The 15,519-nt window shown below is 42.4% G+C and overlaps 1 protein-coding gene across 1 annotated transcript in view; it reads right to left on the bottom strand.

Annotated features, from left to right (window-relative positions):
* Positions 1–15,519, bottom strand: part of MPP4 (MAGUK p55 scaffold protein 4) — an 85,955-nt gene that overhangs the window by 52,205 nt on the left and 18,231 nt on the right. The window contains exons 5-9 of the mRNA XM_082260577.1: positions 11,017–11,097; positions 10,759–10,890; positions 5,326–5,407; positions 4,652–4,737; positions 584–655 (exon numbers count right to left, since the gene is read on the bottom strand). Coding sequence (XP_082116703.1) covers positions 584–655; positions 4,652–4,737; positions 5,326–5,407; positions 10,759–10,890; positions 11,017–11,097 — 453 coding nt within the window. The remainder of the gene's footprint in view (positions 1–583; positions 656–4,651; positions 4,738–5,325; positions 5,408–10,758; positions 10,891–11,016; positions 11,098–15,519) is intronic.

Raw genomic sequence — 15,519 nt, 5'->3', positions numbered from 1 at the left:
TCAGGAAGAGCAGATTGCATTATATCCTGTGCCTGTTTTTACACTACACAGGCACAGGACATTCTGCAATTGGTCATAACTGATCACCAGGTCCAGGCCAAAAATAATTGGCCGGGACCTGATGACTGATTGGCTCTGAACTGAATCAGCACATCGCGGGGACGGTGCGTGCCCCCTACCCCCACACGTGACCGACACACAGTTACGTTGGGTCATGCAGCCAAGCCACCTTGCCCCAGTAAAATGGCAACTGGTTAAAACTCGCATGAAAATTATAAGCCCAGGACGACGTCAGTGTGTGAAAAAACGCGTTGGGTGGAGCGACTTGCTGATGTCACCATGTTCAGCTAATTCCAAAAGGACAGGCTGCTACATGGAGCTGGCCGCCTTAAAATATTCATGTGAGTTTTAAAGTGCTTTGTTGTAAGTGCAACTTTTTTTATTTAAATAAATGTTAAAAGGATTTTAAGTTGCTGCTTCAGGAGTCTACGTTTCATGAAAACAGCACAGTTTTCACTCTGATATAATTTTGCTATTACATGTATTACATTTACACCAAAGAAAGTTGGAATGTCATTCTTACCATTGTGTGACTGCTCACAGTACGATCACCAACAGGAATGAGTTTAAATACAATTGTTCCTTCAGAATGCACCTGTAAAAGACACACACTATTTAGTGAATGTAACTTCTTATAAAACAGTCAACAAAACACGATAACAGGTGTTTAAAGTAGCCAGTGAGAAATAGGCCTCTTAGCTAATATCTCCATCCCAGAATTGTTATAATAATGCAGCCTTAAATTTCACAAATTGCTTAATTTTTATTTACTTTTATCCTCTACCTGTCATGGTGCCAGGCTGACTGTCAAGATGTAAAACTATATTATCTACAACCTGACCTCAATGCTGACAACAGGCACTTCAAAAACTGTCCTATAACAAAGGCATCGTAAGGAAAATTAAGGCTTTTTTTAACTTACAAGTTTACATTCATACAGTTCCCATTTATATTCAGAGTGTTGGTTATTAGCATTGAGCTCAAGAAGTGGACAGGTCAGCCTCTACAGGGGCCTACATCCTGACACTTGGATGACAGTTCTGCTTTACCAGGTGGAGAATACAACTAAATATCAGAAGACACATCCATCTCTGGAAGGCAATGCCATTCTAATAAATTAAACTTATTATTATTGATTATGTTAAATTGCTATATTTTTATATAATGAATAAGAAGGGAGATATGGGTTGTTACAAATGCCTATTCTTGACTTTTTCACTTTAAGACAGAGTTCAAAGAAAAATGTGTCTGCAAAACTGAGTCTTCATATTTGCTTAGATTTCAATCACCGTTTTGTTATGCAATCATTGTTTGAATAAACTTACATACAGTATCTTACATGCCTTTGCCAAACGTTGTGTCCTTTGCAGACCCATGGCCTACTCATCTGTTCTTGGCTTGATGTTTTTGGAAACTGTGTAAAGCTGCAGAGTTTATCATTTGGTACTTCTAAGCCACATCATAGGTAACTGGTCACTTTACAGTTGAACTCCAGGCAAATCAAACTGTAGCGCCCTCCTCTAGTTGGTTGCTAGGAAAATTTAGTTTTGGTTCCATTGTAGTTAATGGAGCAGTAATTGACTGTTTTTGTCTACCCAGGGTTTCTGAGGCTGGGTGTTTGATTTCTTCCAATTGCTTTTGGAAGCAGCTTCCAAAATATAGGGCAGGGTAAATAAGATAACTTATTAATATTTATTATGCTCCAGCTATGTCCTGGAGGGAGGCTTCCAGAAGGTGGCTGAGGACATGACAAATATTTAGGACCCCTGAGTAGAGTGCTCTTTGCCTTTCAGGGAGGGTTCCAGCTCTCTTGGGGCTGCTGCACCTGGAGGTAGCTTTACTGAGACAAGAAATTGCAGTCTGGGCTTCAACAGCTGCTGGGCTAAGGGCCTGAGGAAGATTGCTAAAGGATTACATTTGCCGAAGGACACTGCCTGGAAGTCCTGGTCTGGAGAAGGATCTTTTTTTTCTCCCTTACTAATTTTCCAGCCGTCCCCATACAAAGCTAGCTGACAACTTAGCTTGTACTGGAATCTTATCCTTTATTGAACAGAATTACACTCAATTTATACACACATGAGCAGATTACCACACACAGGTCAGGAGTTGCCTGATTACATTATGATATGCAGATGAAATTGTATACAGAAATAGAATTAACCTGAACTAATTATCTAGCCATCTGGATAGAAACAATGTGAGTTCATTAACATTTAACAATTTAACAGACAGGCTTAACAGGATACACATGTCACCTCAATACACAATCAATAGGGAAAGCCTGTCTCTGACATTGAAGTTCAATACACATTATCATAAGTAAACACAGAACCCATTTGAAGCAATCCAAACCATTAGAACCAGTATTTCACTCCCAGTGACGGTGAGTACCGTCACATGGACTGTTGCTGTAGAGTCCTAGATATACTGGCCATTCCCTGTCACCTCCAAAAAATCTGCTATTGGGAGAAGTTTGTCATCCTATTGTTGCTACTGATCGGTTTGGCATATCATGTGAAACCTAAACCTCTCTCCTGGCAATGTTCTTCAGCAATACATACTAAAAAGACATCTCCTAGACCAGTGATGGCGAACCTTGGAACCCCAGAGGTTTTGGAACTGCATTTCCCATGATGCTCATGCACTCTGCACTGTAGTTGAGCATCATGGGAAATGTAGTTCCAAAACATCTGGGGTGCCAAGGTTCCCCATCACTGCCCTAGACTGAGCCTAAATTGTTGGTGTGCGTGGAACTGTGCTTGTGGAACTGGTAGCCTCTGTACTATTGTCAGAGATCTGGGTACATTTTTTATGGCCTCTTTGGAGGTGAGCGCAATTCTTCAAATACAAGAGGCTTTCAAATATTCACTCAAATCCTGGGGTTGTATGTTTCCAGAACTGTGCAGTAACCTTGCATGAATCAATTCCTGCCCATTGCCCAAGTGCACAATTTCTATGATAAGGACTAGTCACTGCTACTCTTTCTTCCTTTACAGGGTAACTGGTCTTGCATCCAACCCTTTGTCGTCTTCTTCAGGAAGTCTGTGGTGGGAGGATCTGCTGGGTCCCTCCCACAATGGTTCTTTCTACACAGGCTATGTGCAGTCCAGTGGTAATGCTGCCTCTACTTTAACAAGATAATTAAAGCGGTTGTAAACCCTAAAAAATAAAAAAAAATAAAAAAAACCCTGCAAGACAAAGGCATAATGAGCTAGTATGCATCGCATACTAGCCCATTATGTGTAACTTACCTTAGAACGAAGCCCCGTCACGGACCCCCGGACATTGCTGCGGGCGCTGCCATGATCCCTCGCCGTCTCCTCCGGGTTCGGCGGCTCCGGCGCTGTGATTGGCCGGAAGAGACGGCTCCGGCGCGATGATTGGCCGGAGCCGCGATGACGTCACTCCCGCGCATGCGCGCGGGAGTGATTTTCCGGCAAGCTCCCGGCAAACTAATTGAAGGTCCCCCCGGACCTTCAGAGCGCATGCGCCGCTCGCACGAGCGGCTGCATGCACTGTAAATATCTCCTAAACCATGCCGGTTTAGGAGATATTATTTGTACCTACAGGTAAGCCTTATTATAGGCTTACCTGTAGGTAAAAGTGTCAAAAAGCGGGATACTACAGCTTTAATGGGTTTGTAAATGCATTTGATGCACACAAAGTTGATTTATATCCTTTGTGGCCATTGCCAAACATATTTAGTTTACTTTTTGTGCCTGAAGTACAGCTTTAAAGAAACCTGTACAGAGAGAACTATGGGGGCTGTCATGTCTGACCTCTTTCTAAAAATGCTAGTTCTCTGACTGTCTCTGTATGATTAGAAAGTCAATGATAAGTTCAAAACTCCTGATCTGCATAATTGTTCCGGGTCAGTGCCTAAAAAACATTAAAGCCCTTGGATCAGCATCTAGACAACTAGCATACTAAGAGAGATAGCTCAACAAAAACAGCCTCGATATTATCTCTATTTTTTCAGCTTTATGATAGGAATGGCTAGATCAGGTTTTGATAACACAAAGTACAATAAAGGTGTGGGGCACTGGATCTCCAAAAACAGAAGGGGATTTCAGTCAGGTCTAAGGCAGCGTAAAGGGACTGATTATCCCTAAGTTGGCCATAAATGGCTCCATTTTTTTTTTCTTTCGTTCAGCCCTCTGAACTGATTCCCCCATTTACACATTCATTTTGGATGTGGGAATCCTCCCCACTTTGTCCAACCCGCTGTTGAATACACTGATCAGCACTGCAGCTAATTGAATGGCAATTTTCCAGCAGCACTGTTCATGAGAAGTCGATCGATAGATTAACTTTTCATGAACAGAAATGGTCAAAGATGGATCGAAATTCGTCCAGTTCCTGCTGAACCAGATACATTTGGATCCATGTATGGTCAGCTTTAGACAGCTGGGTGTTGGTTCTTTAACTCCTCCGCACTTTGTGCTAAACATTCTGGCTACAGGCAGCCTTTAAAAGTGTTGCTAACTAACTGGGAACTGTATTTGCACAGGTCATCAATTAAATTACAAAAAAAAAAAAACACAATTTGAATTTACTATTTCTGTATGGTACAAAGAGATTTGAACCTTACCAAAATCTGAATTACTTGTTCTGGTTCCAACCCTTCCACAGGAACACCATTTACTTCCACCAGTTTATCCCCAGCATACAATAAACCTATAATCGGGTTGTCATTAGTGGAAAAAAGTAATAAATATTATTATATCTCTGTATAACTTAAATTTTGCTTGACAAGATGATACAGGGTTTTTTTTTTTTCTTTATTTTTTTTTTTTTTTTAAGCGATTAAACAACATGTCTTACAAGGAGACTATAATTGTTTTAAAAGCCAACACATAATTATTATTTTTTTTTAAATAGCACTTCTGTTTAAAATGCATATATTATAGGGTACTAATATCAGAGCTGTATGCATTCAAATACATAAATATGTAGATCTCATAAGCAGGTGCATAGGGTGTGCTAGATGTGCCTTGGCACATATACTCATCTCTGTTTAAATCCCTGATATTTCACCAAAGCCCCCTATCAGGGCTCCTAAAATGTAGTAAAAAAAATAAAATATATATATATATTTTAAAATATTAAAAAATAAAATAATAAAAATAAAAATTACTGACACCATCCACTGCTCAGTATATATACACATGCACACACACATATGCATTGTTTGAGATTTGAGGTGCACACCCTAATGCAATAGGCTGTGCACACCTATGGTAGATATATAAAGACATTTCTTACCACTTCTATCAGCAAGGCCACCATGGATCACTCTGGCAACAATTATGTCTCCAGATATTTCATGACGTTTAATTGTAGCTCCCTTAAAAAAAAAAAAAAAGATTCTCATTTACACAGTTGGTAATTTGCCTTTTACTTGGAGAGCTTAGTAGTGTTATGCTATTAGTTAGAGCAGTGGTTCTCAAATCCGGTCCTCGGGACCCACTAACAGGCCAGATTTTAAGTATTACTTTGGGGGATGCAGACTAGAATACTGCAATCACTGAGAAGCAAATGAGATCACCTGTGATGTAATTTAGTTATCTTGCAAATCTGGCCTGTTGGTGGGTCCCGAGGACCGGATTTGAGAACCACTGAGTTAGAGGGACAGCTGAATTAATATTTAAAAAAAGCTGTGTAGAGGGCCACAGAAAGCTGACATGAAGGATGATGCAGGAACCTATGTAGCAGAAGGCCCATTTATTCACCATGCTTAGATGCAGGTGTAGGCACCTTTAACTCCTTGGTTCCTGGGTAAGATACATTTCTCTGTTTTCCTTTAATACCAGCTCAGCGAGAACACACTTGATGAGGTAGTTGGGCAACCTGGCTGCAGATGTTAAGAGGTAGCTGGGCAAGTGATCTGCACCCAGGTTAGAGCCACTCCACTGTCAGGTGCAGGCAGCTGGGCAAGAACTTAAAGTGGTTCCAAAAGCTCAAGTTTTGTTTACTGAAATGCATTGAATTATGCATTAAGGTAAAAACCTTCTGGGTGCAGATCTCCCAAAACCCCCCTTATACTTACTTGAGCCCCATCTCAATCCAGCGATGTGCATGAGAGCAGCCACTCTCCCCAGTCTCTCTCTCCTCATTGGCTCACACAGCAGCGGAAGCCATCAGCTCCTGCTGCTGTCAATCACAGCCAGTAAGCCAATAAGGAGAGAGCAGGGGCGGGGCCGAGCTGTGCTCTGTGTGTGTCACCTACTCTAGAGAGGAGTCAACCAGCCGCCACTACAATAATGAACTGCTTATTCCTGCAAGATTGTTGCCACAACAATTGTCCAGGTAGTCAGAACCAGGTTGGGAATTGGGTGAATGGGCCAAGACATTACAGGGCCTAATCCAATCATATGGAATCCTGCCCACTCAGCAGGCAGAACTGGCCATTAACCCTATTAACAAGTGGGAAGCAAGAAGGTTAATCCTGCTTTTCTCTGCAGAAGACCAGGATTTCCTTGACAAGATAATTAATTTCTTAGAAGAAATTTATAGTCAAACAGTGTATAAACAACTATTGGCACTGTGCGGCCCACCTATCAGGTCACCGTGTGTGCCAAGGCCTGGATCACTTGCTTTTGGCACTGTGCTTCCCAGAGGGGAAGTTTGTAGTTCCAGTGTCCACCAATGGGGGTCTCCAAGCAGCCAGCAGATCCCAGTAATCAGCTCCACCTGGTGCTGGATGCTGGTAGGGTATTTAGTCCCTCTTTTGCTGTTACACCTTGCTCCAGTGCTTTGCTTGCTGTCAGATACTGCTAGCTGTTATCTTGTTCCTACTATTTGATCATGCTCTCTGCCCAGTACCTTTACCACGAAACCCTGCTGCCTTGTTCCTTCTCCCCCTTTTTTCTGGTCCTAGTTTTGGTTCCCCCTTTTTATATATTCCCTGCACCTTCAGTTTTACCATGCTTGTATATACTGTATATAGTTAGTTCAATAGTTGGGATTTCTGTTATTCTGTTACGTCATTTAGTTAGGTATATTGTCACTGGGTTTTTGGTTCACCTATATCTTTATGTTTAAGGTTTGCTGGTGTTTGGGTGTCTTTTGTTTTACTATTAATAAATTCACTTTGCCCCTCCCCCTCTCTTTTCTGATTACTCCTTTTGTCCATCTGTTGCCCCTTTCCTTACGCCTCCCCTCTCCCCCTTCCTCTTCTCACCCTTCCCCTCCACCACACTATCCCTTTGGGTACATGATGGCTCTCCTTCCTATGAAGGAGATCTTCTTTCCTGTTACTTACATGTGTAATTTGGCTGTGTTTTACTATGCTTAGATTTACCTTTTCTTTTGATTGCTTGCCATACCCATATTCTATGTGTGCATCCCTTTGCTGTGTACTGAACTAGACCATGTTTTTGTGCTCTGTTCCTACTGTAGTGCTACAGACTGCAACAAAGCACCCCTGTTTTGTAAAAAAAAATAAAAATAAATCACTTTATATATATATATATACATACATATATACTATATTATATATAGTCTGGTCCCAGTTTCCTAGTGTAGTAACACAGATTTGGCCATCCTTGCTACTGATTCCTGACAATGTGGCTGTCAAAAGTTGGGCCATCACCAGAGAGACTGCCTTAATTGTATACAGAGGAAGCCAGCTGTTCAAGCACCAAAGAAGTGGCGATCGACTGTCCTATTGTTTGTGGAAGCTTTGACGGCCAAGAGATTGTGTGCTTTTTTGATATCAGCTCGCAAGTCAATAATTTACCAAAATAATTGTTCCAGGAGTACTTTCCTGAGAAGATAAGCCTAGGTATAAAGTCAATTTCATTGACAGCTGGCAATGAGCTCCCCATGGAAACAGCCAAGATTACCTGGATGAAAGGGGAGCTGTGGCTTGTGCTAACCGTGTGTTCTGCTAGCTGCACCACTCCTTGGGGACGCTTCTCCTTCTTTGGTTCCCTCCCCTTTTATTTTCCTTTTCTTCCTTTCCTCCTCTTCCTACTACATTTCTTGTTTACTCTTCAGTTTTCTTGCCTGCGATGGAGCATCTGACTTCCTTATAGCAAGACTACTTGCGGTATTTCCTTTTGCTTCAGTCCTCGCGGACCATAGGTGTTTTGCCAGTCCCTGTGTTGCACCTACAGGGTTTTCTAGGCCCTCCTACATCTCCTCTTGTACTCTGGGTTTTTTTGTACTTCCTATATGTTACCTATGTATTTTTTATACTAGCTGTCACATTGGTGGCATTGTGCCCATTGCCTTGTTGGTGATTATTTATGTTTGGATATAGAGCATATTTCCTCAAATGGCTTGCTTGTTGTCTTACTCTTACTGGCTGGATACCCGAACACATTCTTGATTGTTATGCTTTACATTTTTAATAAACAAATTTCACAAGAAAGTGGAGCTGAATGGGAATGACCTGGGCCAAGTGGGTATAGTGATCACATGCACCACTAGAAGAGGGTGGCCGCAAGTGAAGTTGAGCAAGAATATCATCTAGGGGCTGAGGGCAAAGATACTGAAGGGGTGACCGGAACACTTTGGCCTGCTTAAAGAGGCCAGGCAACTGCTTCATTTTCAGTAAGCATTGAGGGCCTTAACTCTTGCTATGCAAACATCTGGGAAAAAGCTGGCTTCATCAGGGTTTCCCTTGGAATAGAGGTCACCTAATCAAGAGCTTATACTCCCCATTATTGTTGGCTCTCGTCATGGATCACTGTCATCCAGATACCCTTTCCCTCAGAAGTGGCTCAATTATGTTTGTTGCCAGGACTCTCACAGTGATTCAGAAAGGTATGGTACTAGTTAAACTCCTCCACCCCACTTGATCCCTGGGACATCAGTGGCGGAACTGGCCCTAATCACTGAAATGATTGTTCCCAAGGTGGTAAGAGTGAATATAACTCAGTGGTTGGCTGGAATGTACTGAGAGTGGGCAGGAGTGCAAATACTATTACTCCTACCACTGAATAACAAAAAACTGAAATCCACTAGATTAGAAGCAGTAAAGCAACTAACAGATAAGTAGTCAGAGGTGTTCTTAAATGGGGGCCATGACTTAGAAATGGGATTCAACATGAGATACCTATAGGAAAGAGCCCTCCTATTCAGCAGAGATATAAGAGCAAACTTCCACACCTCTACCAACAGGTCAAGCAGATTCTAAAACAGATAATGCAACATGGGGTGTCTTGGAAAGGCAAAAGGATGATACCCTTCTCTTTTGTGTGGACTATAGGCATCTGAATGTGTAAACCAGAGGGACTCCTATCCTCTTCCACAGACTGAGAAATCCTTTGCGTTCGTAGGACAGGCCATGGTGGGGGATTGGCAGATTCCTGTCACCATAACAGACTGGCTGTAGACTTCTTTTAATATTCCCATTTGGTAGTGCCAGTTTTCGGGCTGAACAATGCTCCTCTTCCTGAGGACAAGGAATTTGAAACTCAAACCCAGTATGTCCTATCTCTTTCAGCATGAGATTTTGTTCCTAGAACGTCATCTCTAGAAAAGGCTTACTCCTGAATCCTGAGAAAGTAAAGACCATACAGTAATGGAGGCCCCCAACGAATGTAGCCAAAGTCTGAGCTTTTTTGGGGCTATCGGGATATTGCTGGCATTTTAATCATCACAGGAAACGTTCCTCTTAAGTACACAGTACAGGCTCAGCATAGCAAGGCCTAATAAAGAGAAAATGGAGTCTCTCAGTAGTTTTTCCTGTACCTGCAGCCTATTTGCAGACTCTGACTGTAACATGTGCATTTTGGATGGTGTTCAACCCACCTCTGACTATCAGTATATGGACAGGGATATGTTAAGAGGTTGCAAAATAGGGCAGCATTATAGCCCAACTGCTACTTAGTGGGCCCTGTGATCTCTACTTTCACCTCAAACTACTGTATATATGTTAATTATGACGTGTAGACTTTAATGTCTGTTAAGGATACTCTACCAGGAAACATATTTAAAGCGTAACTCCACTTTTGTTGAGAAAAAAAATTTCCCCTCTGGGTGACCGATGTACATTACAAGATTTTTAACAAACGTAGTTGCAGGTTCCCACCTTTTGTTATTTTGAAGAAATCCCTGTTTGTTTCTCTATGCTGTGTGGGTAAAATGGGAGTGGTTTCAAAATAATCTATCAGCTGTGGCAACTGCAGGGCTCAAATGAGGAAAGCTGCTGGGCCTGCATCCCTTTAGACGTGTTCCTATTGGGAGTATCTCACCAAAAATTAAATTTTTGTAACAGGAGATGCCAGAAATCTGACTTTCTTAGTGCAGACTTCTGGGAATCTTAGTGCAGACTTCTGGGAAAATTGGTGAGCCAATCACACAAGCAGGAAATTATGTTTCTGGGGTGTGGTCAGTACACATTCTGTGTACGGAACAGCTACAGGTAGCCATATTGCATTGCATTTTCAGAAAATTACAACATCTGCAGATTGAAAAGGAAAGGTCATTTTTAATAATATTCAATTACAATATGATTTGTGTCGCAATTGTATACGCTATATTGTTTTTTCTTTATGTGCTATTTTTTCCCCACAAAAGAAGAGTTAACCTTAAAGGATATTTATGCTTTAAGTCAGCTTCTGTAGTTTAAGTTCTTCTATACAATATGACATATGAGTGTTTTTCTATACCGTCCTTAATACATGTTTTAAAGGCTCACTCCAACCAAAATGACCATCAAACGTCATCATAACTATTACATCTTACCAATGGTTGCTTGTTTTTCACCAGGCACACAATCCGCATAGCCTCCTCATTTTCAGGAATATTATCTGGCAGTGGGGGAAGAATGGGTTCAAAATCTTTCTGTGCCACAATATCATGTGCAGACAGGAGAGCCTGAGTAAAAAAGGAGTAAATTGCAGTGCAGTATAAAATGCCATATCCAGTAGTATATATAGAGTATTTGCTTTGCTATATGCATTTTTGTTATGCATATATTTTTTTCTCTAGAATATGGCTTGCCTTAAAGTGTGGCCCTCGCAGAAGACGTCTTAATTCCCGAGAATCAGAGGAAGGTGGAGCCTCACGCAGTACATTTACTACCTGCCAAATAAACATTACTAACTATTAAGCAGAGTCATGAAAAAGTACACATAGTATAGAAATCAATATACAGTTCAATAAAAAATAACAACACCTAAAACAATTATGTTTTTATAGCATTGACCTACTTGACACATTGAAAGATACAGATGAGAAGGGCTAAAGAATCTAGTTTTTGTTTTCTGTAAGCTCACTAAAATCAATGTTGCTATGTTCTAAGCACGCTATGCAAGCTTTGTTAGTTATTAAATCACTACACTGCATCTAAGCACCACAAACTAAAAATGCTATTTAATCTATTTTTAATATTTAAAGCAAACTCAACAATCTCTCCATGTCTCCATGCTTTATTTTGCTGAGAACTCACTTTAAAAACACCCCTATCTTGAGAAGGGGCAGATGATTCATGTAGCATTTACTTCCTGGGATCTATCTGCCCCTAGCTCAGGCATGCATGAGGGAGGATGTGCTTAGCTGAGAACCCCCCCCCCCCCTCTCCTTAGGCTTGGAAGCAAGGACGTAACTGAAGAAATGTAAAAAAAATAGTTTGAAACAATTAAATATTCAACTTTACTATATACTAATGCTAGTAGCATGAGGAATTAAAAATAATCAATGTTGATTGAAAGAGTGAAATCCCACTTTAACCACTTAAGCCCCGGAGGATTTGGCTGCTCAAAGACCAGGCCCTATTTTGCGATTCGGCACTGCGTGAATGTTACAGACAATTACGCGGTCGTGCGACACTATACCCAAATGAAATTGATGTCCTTTTTTTCCCACAAACAGAGCTTTCTTTTGGTGGTATTTGATCACCCCTGCGATTTTTACTTTTTGCGCTATAAACAAAAAAATAGCAACAATTTTGAAAAAATAAGGGCCCTTTCACACGGGCGCTCCGTATGTCCGCAAATCATCCTATTTTTTTGCGGATGATTTGCGGACATAATGTAAGTCTATGGCATTGCGGATGCCAGCGGAATATCATCCGCTGACATCCGATTTTCCTCCTGTCAGTTCTGTTCCGTTTTTTGGAACAGAAAAAATCCTATTTTTGTTCCGTTCAAAAAACGGAAAGGAAGGAAAATCGGATGTCAGCAGTGTCATCCGCTGACATCCGCAATCCCCCATAGACTTACATTAGGTCCGCATATCATCCGCAAACGGATGGGATGATATGCGGACCTACGGAGCGGATGACAGAAATGTCATCCGCTCCGTGAAAAAAAAGTCCCGCAGCGGACCTTTCACACGGAAAGCCCGTGTGAAAGAGCCCTAACAATATTTTTTACATTTGTTTATATGAAATTCTCAAAAAAAAAAAAAAGTAAAAATCTAATTTTTTTAACATTTTAGGCCAATTTGTTTTCTGCTACATATTTTTGGTAAAAAAAAATCGCAATAAGGGTATTTTGATTGGTTTGCGCAAAAGTTATTGCGTTTACTAACTACGGGAAAGATTTATGTCATTTTTATTGTTCTATTTTAAACTAGTAATGGCGGCGATCTGCGTTTTTTTTGCGGGACTGCGACATTGCGGTGGACACATCGGACCCTTGACTGACATTTTTGACACTTTTGGAGGTAACAGTGACAATACTACAGTAATCAGTGCTAAAAATATGCACTGTTACTGTAAAAATGACACTGGCAGGGAAGGGGTTAACTTTATTGGTGATCAAGGGGTTAAGTGTGTCCCTAGGGGCGTGATTCTGTCAGGGGGCGTGGCTTGTTAGATCATCACAGAGACATACAATCCTATATAGCAGGATCGCATAGCCTCAGTGATGATCTAAGGGAGAATGACAGACGGCTGTGTCACACGCGCGGGGAAAGCAGGGAACGAGTGGGGGCGGGAGCGCGCCGCCGGAAGCGCACGCTCGCCCCCTACAGGCTCGTGGGCGAGTGATGTACCCAGTATATAGTCGTGCAGCAGTCGGCAAGTGGGTAAGGACCTTATAGGCATCCCATGTCTCTCAGGAAAAGCAGGATGTGTATCAGGAAAGCAGGATACATTGTTATGAGTTTTGTAGCTGATCAGTGTAAAATAAAGATGTGTATTGTGTAAAGATGTGTATTGTGTAAAGATGTGTATTGAGAATAATTATTGAAGGAGTAGAACAGTTAGAACAGAGTAGAACAGTTAGGATAACAATTTATTAACTATAGGTATACTATTCTGTATATGGAGGTTTTCTATTTATTTTCCTTTTTTTTCTGATGTTTGAACTAGATGGGCTGTTATTGTTATGTAACCTGTTGATTTTGTCAGATCATGTTGTGTCCTCTGCACACTTCCTGTTTCTTTTTTTTTTTTTTTTAAACACTCTTCTGTTTTGCCTAGCTCTACTAGTTATTATATTGGACTAACCTTTATGTAGCACCCTACAAAGTAGGTGCTAGGTGAAGTATAGTGGGCCTTGGCTGCCTAACAGCAGGGCCATGATTTCAGCTGGGCTGTCATGTCTCCCAGATGTGTCTGCTGAGAGGAGAGTCTCCCCACTGGCTCCATGAGAGGATTCGCATTGGGCAGTGGAGGAAACCCAATCAGAGACACATTCAGGCCTGTATCTACCCCAGAAGGCAGATTCTGACACAAAGGATTCTGGGAGTGGGTATAAGTTTGAAGGGAACGCATGACACAGCGTCTTTGGCGGGACGCAGAGCCCCAGGAGGGAGAGTACGGCTGTCTCTCTTCCTGTCAGAAAAATCGGGGTGTCTCGGGCGGCTGGTTTGAGAGCGCAGAGAGAGAGCTTAGCTGAGTTGCAGAAAGGATCCAGTGTGCTGAGGACCAGCGGAGAAAGAGGGATTCAGTTCCAGGAAAGCCTTCCAAGGTCGTGAGTACTGTGAATTGCCCCTGGGGGTTTGCCTAGCTGTGAGGGGACCACTCCAGTGAAGGTCCAAGGGATCCAGGAGCTAGCTAGCAGTAAAGAGGGTGCCTAGTCAGAGGACCCTGAAGTGTCAGAGGGGATGCCTAGTCAGAGGACCCTGCAGTGTAAAGGGGGCGCCAGCGGTTGGGCCATTAAGAGTTAAGTGTACAGTGTGAAGTGTACAGAGTTGAGAGTTGCAGCAGCACAAGCAGTTACAAGGAGTTACCTCAGTCAGTGAAGGGCTGGAGGGAACAGATCTTAAGACTTTTGAGCTAAACAGAGTTTCAGGAGTCAAATGTCCTACCATCCTGGATCTTCTGAGTTAACCAGTGTGTTAAAGTCGAAGTTCTAGCACAGTTCAGCAGAACAGTATCTTCAAGTGCCAGGGAACTTTGGCCGGCAACCAGCTGGCGTCAAGACAGCGCCGACAGGCATTTTTCTGTACAGTGTCCCAGTTGAACCTAGCTGAGCCAGAGGAGTATCCCACTCATTCCCTTCTCCCATCCCCAATACAAAATAAACAAAACAAAACCAAGATGCCAGAATGGTCATTGTCTCAGTTCTCACATTTGGGTTCACAACTTAAATGTGTTGGAAGTGTCTCCGGTAACAATGGCAGACCCACATTAGGCTCAAGGCCTAGAAATATTGCTACATTTCTATTTTAGAGATATCTGAGAATGGGAGAGGTTGAGTGGTTTAGCAAAAGATACAGGGCTAACACCACATAGTTCACAAAAATGCCATGTGTTGTCACCCACAACAGGGCTTAAATGCTGTGTGCAGTTCTGGTATTATTCTGTACATGCAGGGTGGTTAAAGTGGAACTTCAATCTTTCAATCAACATTGACTATGTTTTAATCCTTATGCTGCTAGCACAGGGGTGTCAAACTCAACTTCATCACGGGCTGCATCAGCATTATGGCTGCCCTCAAAGGGCCGCTTGAATCTGTAAGACTGTATAAAATATACCTCCCCCCCCAATGAATTTCATCAAACAGTGATTGTGGCCAAATTGTGGGAGGATCTTACAGGGGCAATAAATAAAGGAGTGCATTAGAGACAGAGTACAGGCAGTGGTGGGATTCAGCCGGTTTGCACCGGTTCCATAGAACCAGTTACTAACTTTCTGCAAGTTCGCAGAACCGGCTGAATCCCTCTGCGCGTCTAAGGACGCGCAGTACAATTGAATGTCCCGCACTCGGACCGCGCAGCCGCAGAGCGGAGCAGTGCGCCCCGACACGCCCATTCTGTGACAATAGCGAATGAGAATTCGCTATTGTCACACGGATCCTCCTCCTGGCCAATCAGGGAGCGGGTCCCTGCAATCATTAGGCACAATGCTGTGGCTGGCACTCTGCAATCATTAGGGGCAATGCTGTGGCTGGCACTCTGCAATCATTAGGGGCAATGCTGTGGCTGGCACTCTGCAATCATTGGGGGCAATGATGTGGCTGGCACTCTGCAATCATTAGGGGCAATGCTGTGGCTGGCACTCTGCAATCATTAGGGGCAATGCTGTGGCTGGCACTCTGCAATCATTGGGGGGCA

The sequence above is a fragment of the Pelophylax lessonae genome (assembly GCF_965119305.1).
Source record: "Pelophylax lessonae genome assembly, chromosome: 6".
NCBI classification, from domain to species: Eukaryota; Metazoa; Chordata; class Amphibia; order Anura; family Ranidae; genus Pelophylax; species Pelophylax lessonae.
The sequence above is the reverse complement of the archived record's forward strand: the minus strand, read 5'-3'. Positions and strand labels throughout refer to the sequence as shown.